A 13,493-nucleotide genomic window follows, 5' to 3' on the forward strand; every position below is an offset into this window, starting at 1 on the left:
ATAAATAATAAATGATGTGAAATATAAAATAAATATTTCTTTCGAAATAAGTTGACCTCCAAATAGGAACTGCTGCATTACCATGCCGAACATCATCAAGCACTGTGCTGTATCAGCGTGATCCGGCCCGAACTCTTCCTCCACTCTCTTTAATATTTTATCAAGTATAATCTCAGCCTCGCTGTAATTATTGTTATTGATACATGTAAGCGCCTGAAGACGGAGGAAAAACGATGAATTTGCATTTCTATTAGTGCGAGTGCGATCCACAGTTTTCGTTGTAATAATACAATACCATCTCTCATCGAACTCCCCCTTACCTGTGAATAGAGGTCCTCTGTGCTGGACGAGGACATTAGAAAAATAAACTCTGTAAGATGCTGCTGCATCATTGTCGCTGTCCCATTCCCCCTTTACATACAATATGCCTCTCTGAGCTAAGCTTATGATGAAGATAGTCCTCGCCGGCTGAGTATAATCCAGCAGCTTTGTAAGGCATCGTCCTGCGAATACATCAAGTGTAGTGTTATCTCAATAGGCGAATCGCTAAGGACTCGGAAGAGTTCATGCCCGATGACCGCGCGAATATCCGGTTAAAGGATTTCTTTACAACAGCCGTTGAAGCAAAAGCAGCAGAGGAGTCAATTATATTATGTCGCAAGTTTCCAACTCATATGGATATGCATCTTGGAAAATGCAATATGGCCGCGGTATTGAGCCTCGAGGCGATGGGAAATTGCAAGTTTCCAAGATTCTCAATCCCAACTATCGGGCTGTTGAAAAGTCGATTTTGAGTCTTATCATCGACTCTATAATCGATTTTTCAGAATCGTTTCCATTGAGCGCGATGTCGGAAACGATTTTTAAAATCGATTCTCGGAAACGATTCCATAATCGCGCAAGACATACCCCATGTTCATTGAATCAATTGTGGGTCAATTCGGAATCGATTCTAGCATCGTATTATGCGTGTAATAAGCGATTCTGGGAACGATTCTGAGTTCCGAAATCGGTTCATTGAACGACCCCATAGTTTATTAAATGATCGGTATCTCCCGTCGTCTCGACTATCTAATAATTTCTAGTTATAGTATCGACTCATCTTGTCGCACTTAGCAAGTGGTAAGGATGGTTGTGACTAGATCTACTCGTGTTGACGATCCGGAGTCTGCTATGTCTAGCATTCCTAAGCCTGAAGGTAAGGCTAACCCCATGCTCATTGAATCTATTCTGGATTTTAGAATCGACTCTAGCATCGTGTTATACGCGTAATTCGCGATTCTGAATTTCAAAGTCGGTTTATTGAACGTCCCCTGAGGCTAAGTCATCGACTTCGTATCGCTTTGATGATGCTTCATCAGTTCATAGAAGCAGCCAATCTCCTCCATCCTACATAACCATCACACGAACTCTCACACTTCGTGTGTCACGAAGCTAGAAGTTCGGTTCGGAGAGTGGTTCGATTAGGCGATATAGGAGTAGTGATATGGAGTTGTTACGTAAGTTTGATTTTTTTCTTCATCTTTGTTATTTTTATTTTTTCCCGTTCTGGAGGAAAATTTTAGTCACTTGAAGCCAAGCTCACTACTGCTACGTAGTTGATCTTGTCAGCCTTACATAACAAGTGGGCACAGAACTTGCTCGAAGTCGCCTTCCCGCAGCATGGATGTGGAAGTCGTTCGATCAAGAATCTTGGGTGGAATTTCAGAAGCGAAAATTCACTTATCGTCTCCCAAAGAATCGCTTCCAAACCCACTCTGGTATATGCAGTCACCACAAGGATAAGGGCCAGTGCACATGGTCAACTACATGTGCTGCTAGGAATATGGAAATTTCGCGAAATTATCGTTGATTTTTGTATACTTATACCCAAAATCGTGTGATTCTTCATAAAATGGTGACGAAACCTACGAGCTCAATTGAGGAAACCAAGCATATATTCCCACACTGATAAGGACCGACTGATTTATCACACTTTTCGCTAACCTTCAACGATTGCATTCACTCTGCAGAGCATCAAACTCCACAGTAGCGAGCAAAGAAATAGAGTTGAATAGGTGGCGCAAAACGACGACTTTGACTACACCATTGGAGATACCAAGATTTGTGTTTTTTTTCACCGAAAAATTCCCATCATTGTAAAATGCGGTAGTTTTTCCCTCTTTTTCAATGCCTCCTCGACCAAGGAAAAACACACCAGAAACGACCCAAAGCCGCTTGACTGAAAAGTCCGTCGGGCCCCTTGACAACTTTCATGGTAAAGTTGCCGACAAGCAGCTCGGCTGGATGGGAAGACTCCTACTGCTCGGGGCTTTGGGCCTGTTTTGGATCTTCCAGAGGGAAAATATGATACCGATGCGATTTCGTTTGCCGAGAGTTATTCGGGGTGTGAAAGAGGCTACTACCACTCCTTGTCGAGATGAATACGAAATGAAGGTTAGTACACTGGAGGTTCACCCGTTTTACGTGAAGTGGAGTAATCCTCTGTGAAAAACGCGGTGATATGCAGCAGTCGTGGAATATGTTTTTTCACTAGTGTTTTCATATCACTAGGGTGAAACTTCATTGTGCATGAAACTATGCTGTTGATGGTGAATGTGACTCAATCTCAAATTCTGAGGAAAACTCCACTGGAAACAAATTTTATTTTTCTAATTCGTTTTTCCACTTTTTGAATTTGAGGTTGAAAACTTGTAGTCGCTGTGATTCTGAAATGGAAATCAAACAAGTATGTGCCTTGAAAAAATTGTGACGGTATAGTGCAGTATGAGGGGAAAATATGCACATGGTCAACTACATGTGTCTGGTGACACTATAAAAATTTCAAGGAAATTTCGAGAAATTATTGTTGGTCTCTGAACATCTCCGCTGTGGTTCGTATACAAACTCCCATATTCAGTGAGGAAACTCCCGAGCTCAGCTGTAGAGAGTACATACATATTCCTATGTGTAGCGTCGTCACATTCCCCCATCTCGCAGTTGCTTGCTGTTCCCTCTCATTCAAGCTCGGTTTTCACCGGGCTTGAATATCATTCTTCGTGTTAACACTGGAAAAAATAATTATTGATTATTTTTCCGACTCCTTCCTATACTTGCGTCTATTGCCTTGATATTGAATCAATACTATTCATCATCATCATCTCTTCTCCGCCGAAGAATTCTCTCGGGGGACGGTATATGATCTAATTATAATACTTCTCAGGAAATTCAATCGTGGGTGGATACTCATCTCGCCGCAGCCCGTCAGTACAGGTCTGCTAATCCTATTGAGGACAAGCCAGATATGTTACTACTGCTCGGTGGTCCTGGCGCTGGAAAAGGTAGTAGGCTCCAAGCTTTATACTATAGTATATAGTTTACGTTAGTAATCTATTATATTCGCGATGATATGCAGTTGTCGTGAAACATGTTTTTCACTAGTGTTTTCCATTTCACGGGTGAAACTCCATTGTATAGCCATTGATAATATTACTTAATACTAGTATATATAATGCATATTTATTTATCCCTTATTACGATCTTGTTTTAATATTGTAATATATTGGAGGTTCACCCGTGAAATGAAAAACAGTAGTGAAAAAAGCACATTCCACATTTCACTTCGCGAAATTCACAATCTCCCTAGTGAAAGAAATAGTGTAAAACGCTGATTACTCGGAGTCTTTTGCGTTCATCGCGAAAAGTCGGGAGTGTTTTACGTGAAATGTGAAGATTTGTCTGATGTAATTCACTTCATATCGCGAATATCACGTTTTTCGCGTAAAACGGATTGTGAAACTCCATTGATAACTAAAGACGCGAGTGAAATTGTGAGCAATGAGTAAGGCACTGTTGTGAAAATTGCACATGGTCAACTACATGTGTTGGTGACGATATGAAATTCTGAGGAAATTTTGGGAAATTCTTGCTGGTTTCCCAATTCGTACATAAATTCCTATGATTAGTGAGGAAACTTATGTGCTCAGCTAAGGAGAGCGAACATATATTGCAACACTGGATTGAGTTTCTTCCTAAGATGCCACGGTGAAATAATTTGATATCACCAAGTGTTTCCTAAGGTACACTTTTACGTAAATGGCGTGAAGGAGGAGGTCCGAGAGACGCCTTCGCCTTGATCGGTCTCGATGAGTTCCTACAGTTCGTTCCCGAGTTCAACCACTCTGCTAACGACAAGTATTTCGTATTCGAAGATGCGGCCAGCCCGAAGTGTTATAAACCTGCAATAAAAGCGGCGAAGTTGGCCAATACAGTGGCTGTTGCTGAGGGTCTCAATGTTATATATGAGGACACTGGCAAGGACATAACTCGTCTTGTTGAGCGTGTTATACCACCTTATAAAGAGGCAGGCTACCGTATCACCATAGTGCTGGTTCACAACGAGCCCGATATTGCCATTCAACGTGCGTTCATGCGCTTCCTTGGTGATGGACGTTTGGCTGATGAGGAGTATATAAAGAAATCATTCAAAAACGTTGATGATAATTATTATATAGTTCGTAATAGGCCCACTATAGACGAGGCGGTTTATTGTGATAATACTTGTCGCTTTGGAAGGCCCTTCATCAGCCATACTGCGGCTGGCTCTGTCCCTGAGAACTGTCTTAGATGCAAGCCTGACGGTGGAGAAGAGAGACCTGTCAGACTCCTTGAGTCACTACTGCGCATAACTGATCCGTTGCCTTGACCTTTCTATGTGTTGTGTTCCCTAGTTTTCGTTCCGGGCGATTGAATGGTTTGGAGCTGTAGATGGCGGTGAAAGCTAAAGTTTATCCAAACCTGGCCTCCCATTCGAAGTGGATTCACCAGAGTACCTTATCGGGCTGAGTCTATTCATCGTGTTAGAGAAGAGCGATTATCTGATGTTATTCGCTGTCTTTTGCCTGGGGTGGTCTTGCTGGTGAAAATGTATGGCAATATGAACATCAGGATCGTCTTATTTGCGTGAGTGCTGAACTACCCTATTGTGCGAGCACAGGTTTAGGGAAAGGTGCGGTATCATACTAGATCGATAACACAATAACATAATTCATTGTAAATGAAACTGCTTCATTAGCCATACACATGCATTACTGTACATTGCAAATGAGATTGATTAAGTCTTAGGAAGATTCCCCTGGATCACAGGCCTCCTCATCAGGAGGCACATAAGGAGCCAATCGAACACCGTCAGCAGGGTGACTGCCAAGACTAGTAGCACTGGCCGGGTCGTTCCTGCTATACACAATGCGAATCTCATAGGACTCGAAAATTTACTTTTTCACAGGCTGCTGTTGAAGATGGTTCATGGACTCGACGAATAAGGTGTTTCCCGATAGTTCACGTTTAGTCGTAGTAGCTCTGCTGGGCATTGGAGCCAACAAGGGGGGCGTCGGGCTGCCAACCCTAGGCTGTTGCATGGGGGCAGGTCGGAAGTGCTCCCCACCAACCGTCGGCTGTGATCTGCGAGAACTCTACCCACCCAATAGTGACAACAGAACCAACCCATCAGAAGGGCCTCCTCGGGACTCATTAATGGCCTTGGCAGCAGCAGCTACTGCCGCATCGAATACTGCCTTGTCCACGTCCCCCGGATGGGAACCCATATAGGGTGCTGGGGAGGGCCTCGTCATTGTCATGGGGGCAGCATAAGCCTAGAGTGTTAGCGATGCATTGGAGTTGATGGAGGTGTGGTATTGACCTGTGGATCTGCCCGCCACTGCTCCATCATGTTGCCAGCTTGAACATAGTCCCTCATGTATTGGTCGATTCTGATGGGGAGATGATGAACACCGGAAGGGCCTCATCGACCTTACTGAACTCTGATGAGTTCGTCAATATATTGCGACAGCCCTGGGGGGAATGTACCTGGGGGGGCTACCACATAAATGGTGATAGAAGACCTCACCATAAGGAGGGGCTGCAGGAGGAGGAGGACCGTACCAACCTGTTGGCTGTCTCGGTTGGAACCTGATTAAAGGCATCCATACCTGCACGCATGCACATAAGCAGCAGACGCCGACCCTTCACGTTGAGGAAGGCCATATGCCGTGTGTTGTTCATACCTACAGTCACTGAACACTTGCCAAGCAGTGCTAGTAGTAGAAGGGGCGCCTCACTTTCCCTCTCTCATAGCTGCTACCGCTGCAGCAACAGCAGCAGCACCAACGACATCGGAGGTCGGATACGTTGGGGGCATAGCCTGAAAGCGGTGGAGGCCCCCGAACGTAGACCATCCAAGCTGCTCACCTGTTCAGGGCCGCACCAGGCAGCACTCAGGCGCTGACGGACACTCTCTTGGATTTGTCTTTCCCACCTGAACTCGATATCGGGAGTATTCGAGAAGGTACTGACCCTCACTGAAGCCTCGCAAGTCCCTCCTGTCTGTGTGCAGCCTCGCGATAAATACTCCATTTGGAAAAGCTGTGGGGAGCGTTGGGCAAACCTGCAATGACGACCACATCTGCGAGGACTGATTCACCGTTACCATAGTTGGCAGTAGCATCGGCCTGGTAGTCTCCCGATGGAAACTGATAGGAGGGTCTGAATGGCAACAACATGAGAGAGACAAACAGGGGTGGATAGGATCACTCAGGGAGACAGGGAGTAGGTGAAGGCACACCAGTGCTAGCATAAGGGCTTGATGCCACTGAAGAGGACATAGGGGAGCCGGAGGGACCGCTAGAGGGGCACCGTGGTCGACCCTGAGAGGTGAATGCCAAGGCATGGGCACCGACCGAGGGGTACCCGGAGGTTCCCCATGAGGGTCTGCCAGTCCATCGATACTCCTGGAGCGATGGGGGCCGTATTCACACAGTTGAGCGCATCCATGACCGAGTGCAACACAACTGACCGCGCAAAAATGTACTTATAAAACCCCCGGTTGTCCCAACGTAAGCAGTCCGAACGTCGGCACTTGTTGAAATGCAGGTTATACCGAATTTTTCCCAGCGGACCTTCAACCCGCTTACCCTCTACATGTTGCCCGGCAATTTTAGGGATATATTTATAACCTGACCTAGTGAAAGCGCGCCGTAATAATGCTCTCACCAACCACTTTTGGGCGCGCGCCACTCCATTCATGCACTTGCGCGAATAGCACCATTCAGTGATTCAAAAGCTTCGCTGGGCTTGTTGCTGTGACTACCGACGTCTATAGGATTAAGGAGCAGCAGAACACAGCCTTAAGCTAGAACAACAAGTTTCGGAACTACATGTTGATTCGAAGCTACCCCACTGTTTAACAAGCAGTACTTGTACCCCGGGGGTACAAGTTTGGGAGTCCCAAGCGGAACCACGAAGCATCACCATCTGCCTACCCCTTACGAGTGACCGGGGTCAGGGATCTGTGGGCTTGTGTTGCCAAGGGAAAACCGTCAGCGACGCCAGACAGCAAGAAATGTCCGATTCTGAAGAGAGAAACTTCAAAGTTCCCAAGTCCCTATCGGTATCGGGGCTTCGACGAATCTGCATCGTTTCGGGATCAATTTTATAGAATGCCTTACATAAGCACATCTTTAAGTTTGAGATACCACCGTAAAGACTCCTTATAGGGTAAGGCTTTTTCCCAAGGATTTCCTCACCGTAGGATACTAAACTCGAAGACGTACGGAAAGGGCATCGTTACAGCCTCGAAAACAAGATGCAAGTAGCATGCAATGCGTAGAAATAGTTGAACCTGCTGGGCTTGCGATGGTTGTTGCATCTACCTCTCGATCGAGGCTGCTGAGATCCGAACTCGATCGGAATCCAAAAAGTCGCCAGTCGACATCTGGAAAGAAGAACACCGAACTTAAGAGGCGAACTTCTCTTTTCTACGGATAGACAAAAGCCGAGTGTATAAGTACGCCATGAGCTGAGAATGTCTAATAGAGAATATTAACCCTCGCAAGATTTGAACCGGGGTGGTTGCAAGCGAGGCGACGAATTTTACCGCACGCGTATATTCGACTGAGATGTCTGAGGTCTACCGTTTCCAATATGTTGTGGGAGAATATCAAACACTGGAATGCACAGGCGAGGGGGCGGTTGCAAAGATAGATTTGTCTACTCTGGGATGTACTGGACATCGTATGATGCCAAATCTAAGGGCGCCACGGGCAGCCTAGATTGCCGAGTGATCTATCGCTTGTTCCGGCCGGGGAGTGAGGATACGAGTGGGATTGGCCGCCAGCAGAAGTGTCGGGGAGCATCATCAATAGGATAAGGAAGTCCCTTATGGATGGTCGGGAAACGGCCACCCTTACTGGGCCGCACGGTCAACTCCTATTTTTTCTAGAATGCCATTCCTTCATCGCTTCACCCCGTGCTGCCATGGAAAAGGCAGTGGGGAGCCCATCCAGGCATTTCGGGTTTAGCAGGGCGCTGTGGACAGGTAGGGCTCCCTTTGAAGGGTTCATTTAACTTGTGGGATCTCATATGTTTTACCGGAGATCGCGGTTGGGCATGAACAGGAGGCGGCCGGGGAGATGGCAAAGTGCGTCCGGCATGGATGGTCGTCTCCGACTGGAGGACCTTCGGGACCGACTGGCAGCTTCATATAGAACTGACCGTGGATACGCTCCACAGGAAGTCAATATGCATTCGTACAAAGGTTCGAGGAAAGATGGTATTACTCACGTTGCTTTCCAGAATACCTCGGTTGTCTCTGATGACTCGATGTAAGCGATGATGCTGATGAGGATTCCTCCCCTTCTCGGGAGCAGACCTCTACCTCTCTTGAGTGTATGGAGGAGAAGGTGTAGCAGGAGGTACTATAGCGCTGATGATAGGGCCGCGGTGTTGACCTTTGGTTATGGGAGCATTGCTGCCGTGCCGGGACTGGCCTCATTCGGTCTCTACTTGGTGCACATCCTCGCGTCGAGTTACCATCTCTCTTCGAAGCTGTGAAGTTCGATAAGATCCCCCCACACTTGCTCGACGTAAGGATGGACTGGGTGTATGTCGTTGGTGAGGCGAGGAGAAGGTACTGTAGATGTGCGCTGAAGGTCCCCTGACTCTCAGGGGGAGGAGTCGTGTGCCTCTGTCGAGCATTGGAGTTGTCTTAGTAGGGAAAGTGTAGCTATCGGCTGGCGAATATGTGAAGGGTGAATTCATCTGATGGGTCCATCATGTCAATGCTTGATGTACTGTCTCGTCCTTCTGTTCTTGTGGTGTTCACTATGGGATGGTACCACGAGTAGAGCTCTCCATCAACTTGGTGGCACCAACTCCTCAGTGAGCCTCAAGGCTCGAAGGCTGCATCGCCAGGGCTGTTCGTGAGGAGAAAACCAAAGTCAACATGGCAGATGCTACCACATGGGAAAATAGGATAATTTTACCGCTGCCGCCGCCGCCGCAGCGTGAAGAACCTCACCATCGCCACACAGAAGTACATCCCTTCAGTTCATGGCATTTATTTCCCCTGCCACGGTGTTGGGCTACTGTCTCGGCCGACGACCTGGTCTACAGGGGGCCCTCCATTCGTGGACCAACAGCCGCTCTCTCCGGGGAGTTGATGATTGCGAAGAGCCTGACCCGCCCCCAGGGTCGCCGCGAGACGGGGCTGATAGGTCCATCGTTGAGGTCATCGGAGGGAGAGTCGAGCGCAGTTTTCATGCTGTTGTTCGTTCAGGCGATCAAAACTCTACGGAGTTCATCATGCAAGACTTCTGCCGAAGCAAAGTTGATGCTGGCCGTTCGGGCGAGTCCTCCGGCAGTGGTGCACCGATGGCTACTGCAGATTTTCTGCGTTCTTATGGAGAGCGATGAAGCTCTGGAGGAAGTCTACCGGCTGTCGGGGGAGGCGGCCTTGAGCCTATTGGGCCTGGCGCAAATCGTCGATGATGACCGCTGCGCCACAAAATTAGCCGCTATTGACCATCTGGCTCCAACATGCATGGAGTTGGTCCGGCAGCTGGGGGAAATCTCAACGCATTTGGCGACCCTCCCTTTTGCTCGACGAAAGGAAGTCCTCGAGTGGCGACTGAGGAAGGTGAAGTTGTCTACGGGCACTTGGTTGGGTGATGATGGGACTTGGCGGACCCTTCGGGGCCTGGACCTTCCTAGATGCTTCCTACTTAGTGAGTGGAGTAGCTCTACGCCCTTCCATGTATGCCTGTCGTTGGAAGAGTCTTGCTCCAGCATTGAAGAGAACACCGGTATCGCCCTGGTGGGCACGTCGTCTGAAGGGGTACTCTACCCTCGGTCGCTGCTGTCACTCGCCGCCCCCCGTCGCAGTAGGAAGTCGACTATGGTCAATACGGCGGAACACACAACGGAGAGGAGGAGGATGACGACGAGCGTTTCGAAGAGGCCTTCTGGATGGACCAAGGAGGTATCCCGATCGGTCCCTTCTGGTGGAGTTGCCTCGCTGGTGGCGAAGGCAGGGAGTATGTCGATTCTGCAGGAGCAATTGGCGCTCTCGATGATATCATGGATGAGGAGCTGCTGGCTGGAGTGCCCCCAAGGAACTTTGGAGAGGTCCTTGGGGGCGGCTGTGAGGCTGTACCGAGTCCTATGCACTAGCAGTGGTGGCGTGGTCGAGGCAGTGCCCAACGCTGTCAGCTTGGACTCCCTCAAAAAGGCCTATGGTGACACGTGGGTGTCACTGAGCGCTCATTTCGAGGACCGATGGCCCGGGGAGGAGGGGGAGGCCGCTCTTGACAAGTTCTGTAGCTCCATGGCAGCCTACTCGGTCATATGCTACGTCTTAGGAGTGAGGGATCGACACAATGCGAATATACTTCTATGTGATGATGGTGAGTTTCTTCACGCTGCGGTGGTATCTTTTTATTCCTCCAACAGGTAGCATCTGTCATGTTGACTTTGGTTTTTTCCTCACGAACAGCCCCGGCAATGTAGCCTTTGAGCCCTCATTGAAGCTCACTGAGGAGTTGGTGGAAACTCTGGGAGGAGAGGACAGTCGACGATTTGGGGTCTTTAGGAGAATGGTAGTCCGAGGCTGCATGGTCTTGAGGAGGGACATCGACACACTCAAGAGCATGATCGAAGTAAGGCTACGTGGATACTTCCTCTAGTACTACTTTTTCTCATGGGTCTCGGGCCCTGGGTGACCTGCTGCTAGTGATGTAGCAATTTACCCATACGGGGGCAAAATAATGACTCCTACTAGAATAGGACAGTCGTGTAAGGGCATGCGTAACGGCGATCAACGCAACCGCAGATCATCACATTGATTAGCTATTGCTCGCCCTCCGATATAATCCACATCATAGTCAGCATTTGTTGTCGAGGAGGTGAAAAAAAGGGAGTTTGTATAGTTACTTTTCCCTCCACTGCCCGAGACTAATGGTTGGTGGCTGGGCCCTAGGCTCCCTTGCCTCTCTCAAGGGCTACCACACACTCTACTCCAAATGGACCAGAGACTACGACTGGAGCTCTCTGAACATGCCTTCAAGGACTATCTACTGGACCTCGTTGATCGATCTGTTGCTAATTGGCGCTCGAGGTAGTAGTAGTAGTAGTAGTAGTAGTCTGCCCTGCCACTGGTGTCAGGTGGTACGACCGGTATCAGCGCTACTTTGGTGGAATACTGTAGTCACCCATGCACAATTCATGTCACACTACTCGTCATGCTATCATTAACATTGTCAAGATTGACATTTGTGTCCGAGTGTCTCAATTGTAGTTGTGGAGTTGGTTTGGTGTAGTGGTTAAGGTTATCTGTTGTCAAGGAGAAGTCCTCCGGTTCGATTCTTGGGGATGTTGCCTAGTTACTTCGTAACTAGGCACTTCTGGGTGTTTCAATTCTCAAGATGTCCTCATCTTAACCCTGTCATCACCGCCTAGGTGATGGAGTACTCACTGTGCAGTGTGGGGGGAAGATAGGCACACGGCCAACTTCATATGTTGGTAAACATATGAAAATTCTGATGAAATTTTGGGAAATTTTGAGTTATTTCTGTACATTACGACCCGGATTCATATGTGAACTTGTATGATTATTAAGGGAACTCCTGAGCTGAGGTGAGAGAAGCGAATATATCCCAACACTGCTACTGTGCCACACGAGCATAGCCTCGACCAGCCGAGATGGGTTCCTATGAGCTCGTCGCTCTTCCTCCGACTCCTTTAGCCCTGAGGGGATGAGGCCCTGTCAGCTGGCAGGAGGTTAAGGCCAACAACAGGAGAAGGCGAGAGAACAGGGTCGGTGATTTCGACCCAATGCGAGCGCTTGTTGGAGGAGTAGGACCATCACAGAGCTAGTCCAAGTATAGTCTTCTATCGAAACGACCAGCAGCGGTAGAACCTCCGAGGACTCCGTCGTGGCAGCTGAGGCTCTCGAGTTGGCCCTACCGTCGTGTTAAGAAGCCCTTCTTGATGTGGTGTAATTACTACCAACAGTCAACTTGCCACCCTCACCTATTACGAGTGTGACCATGAGCTTCTTAAAATTGATATCATCAGTCTCGACTACTCGTGAGCCTCGAGTCTTGTGATAGATTGAGTCCGCTGAACTATCTCCAGCCTTCCCTTGATGCCCTCCTACCTCCATCATGCCCCTCCCCGTCTCACAGTCTAAGGTCAATGCCATACGCCAAGGGCTACTCTGCAAGGTAGGTGATCAGAGTGGATGGGAGTAGCCAGGATCATCTCATTAGGACCATGACCGAGAGTCAGAAGCGATGGCGCAGCTGTACGATATACCCCCTGCGACGGGCTACGACAACGTGTGGCGCCTTATTGATGAAGTTTATTCAGAGCATCTACTCCAGGTGCTCACTGGTTGTCTCCTGGGGATGACATGGTGTTTTCAGGGGTCTCTACGTGGGGAAATGAAGGAGATCAGAGCAGAGTGGCGTAAGGCAGGCTTTAAGAGTGACCGACCGAAGAAGACGAGCCACCGTCGACGTACCTCCAAAGGGAGTAATACCACAACTACCAGCAGCAGTGCAACACGAGGGACGACTTCGAAGCGGAAACTACACAAGGGGGAGAGGGAAGTAGGAGGTCCTCTCTATTCTGTCTTGAATTCCTCAACAAAAAGTGTTTTAGTGTCAGCCACAGGATCTCCTTGAGGATGAGGTTCGGCCGAAGCTGAGCCCTAGCACTTCTGCTCTCGAGTGGTGCGACGCCTGTGGATGGGCCCCCGAGGGCTCGTCGTCACCTTTGTTGCAGTGTGGCGCATGTAAAGTGAAGGTTCATAAGGCATGTGCTGGCAACAACTGGGGTGAGCGCATCCTCGTCCTCGACATTACCGCGCGCCACGAAATTATTCCTCTCAGGCACCCAGGGACTTTGTGAATTGTGTTCAAATGTAGCTAAGACAGAAGGAGCTTCACTTGAAGATATGCGGCAGTTTGGAGGAGAGCTTGTCACCGAGAGGAGCCTCTGCCAAATATGCGGCCGGAAGTAGGCCATCGCGGACTGACCCCTAGGGACCATCAATCCCAGTTACGTCGACTGTGCCACCGATTCTGGTGAAGACATGCGCATCGGCCTGTACATGGTCTCAGCTGCTTCGAAGGGTGAATGGGCACACGGCATCTGCTGCAAGTATGCGGAGTCGTCCTTGG

At 48.7% G+C, this 13,493-nt stretch overlaps 4 protein-coding genes across 4 annotated transcripts in view; 2 read left to right on the top strand and 2 right to left on the bottom strand.

Moving 5' to 3' along the window:
- The window catches only part of Pmar_PMAR017202 (hypothetical protein), a gene marked incomplete at both ends in the record, with an annotated part of 1,412 nt that extends 1,056 nt beyond the window's left edge, over window positions 1–356 (bottom strand). The window contains 2 exons of the mRNA XM_002767574.1: window positions 82–213; window positions 321–356. Coding sequence (XP_002767620.1) covers window positions 82–213; window positions 321–356 — 168 coding nt within the window. The remainder of the gene's footprint in view (window positions 1–81; window positions 214–320) is intronic.
- Window positions 357–2,151: 1,795 nt separating this feature from the next.
- Pmar_PMAR017203 (hypothetical protein) lies at window positions 2,152–4,684 on the top strand (the record flags this gene model as incomplete). Its single annotated transcript, XM_002767575.1, has 3 exons — window positions 2,152–2,436; window positions 3,203–3,320; window positions 4,059–4,684. Exons 1-3 carry the CDS (start codon window positions 2,170–2,172, stop codon window positions 4,682–4,684), a joined length of 1,011 nt encoding a protein of 336 aa, XP_002767621.1. The 5' UTR covers window positions 2,152–2,169.
- Window positions 4,685–5,099: 415 nt separating this feature from the next.
- Window positions 5,100–6,807, bottom strand: Pmar_PMAR017204 (hypothetical protein; the record flags this gene model as incomplete). Its single annotated transcript, XM_002767576.1, has 12 exons — window positions 5,100–5,211; window positions 5,254–5,439; window positions 5,482–5,630; window positions 5,678–5,747; window positions 5,793–5,844; window positions 5,885–5,946; window positions 6,096–6,178; window positions 6,226–6,292; window positions 6,337–6,421; window positions 6,464–6,519; window positions 6,568–6,680; window positions 6,724–6,807. The coding sequence occupies 12 exons, from the start codon at window positions 6,805–6,807 to the stop codon at window positions 5,100–5,102; spliced, it is 1,119 nt and encodes a 372-aa protein (XP_002767622.1).
- A 2,556-nt stretch (window positions 6,808–9,363) lies between these two features.
- Window positions 9,364–11,515, top strand: Pmar_PMAR017205 (phosphatidylinositol kinase, putative; the record flags this gene model as incomplete). Its single annotated transcript, XM_002767577.1, has 5 exons — window positions 9,364–9,540; window positions 9,590–10,715; window positions 10,762–10,967; window positions 11,238–11,425; window positions 11,473–11,515. The coding sequence occupies 5 exons, from the start codon at window positions 9,364–9,366 to the stop codon at window positions 11,513–11,515; spliced, it is 1,740 nt and encodes a 579-aa protein (XP_002767623.1).
- Between the last annotated feature and the right edge of the window lie 1,978 nt (window positions 11,516–13,493).

The sequence above is a fragment of the Perkinsus marinus genome, assembly GCF_000006405.1.
Source record: "Perkinsus marinus ATCC 50983 genomic scaffold scf_1104296970664, whole genome shotgun sequence".
NCBI classification, from domain to species: domain Eukaryota; phylum Perkinsozoa; order Perkinsida; family Perkinsidae; genus Perkinsus; species Perkinsus marinus.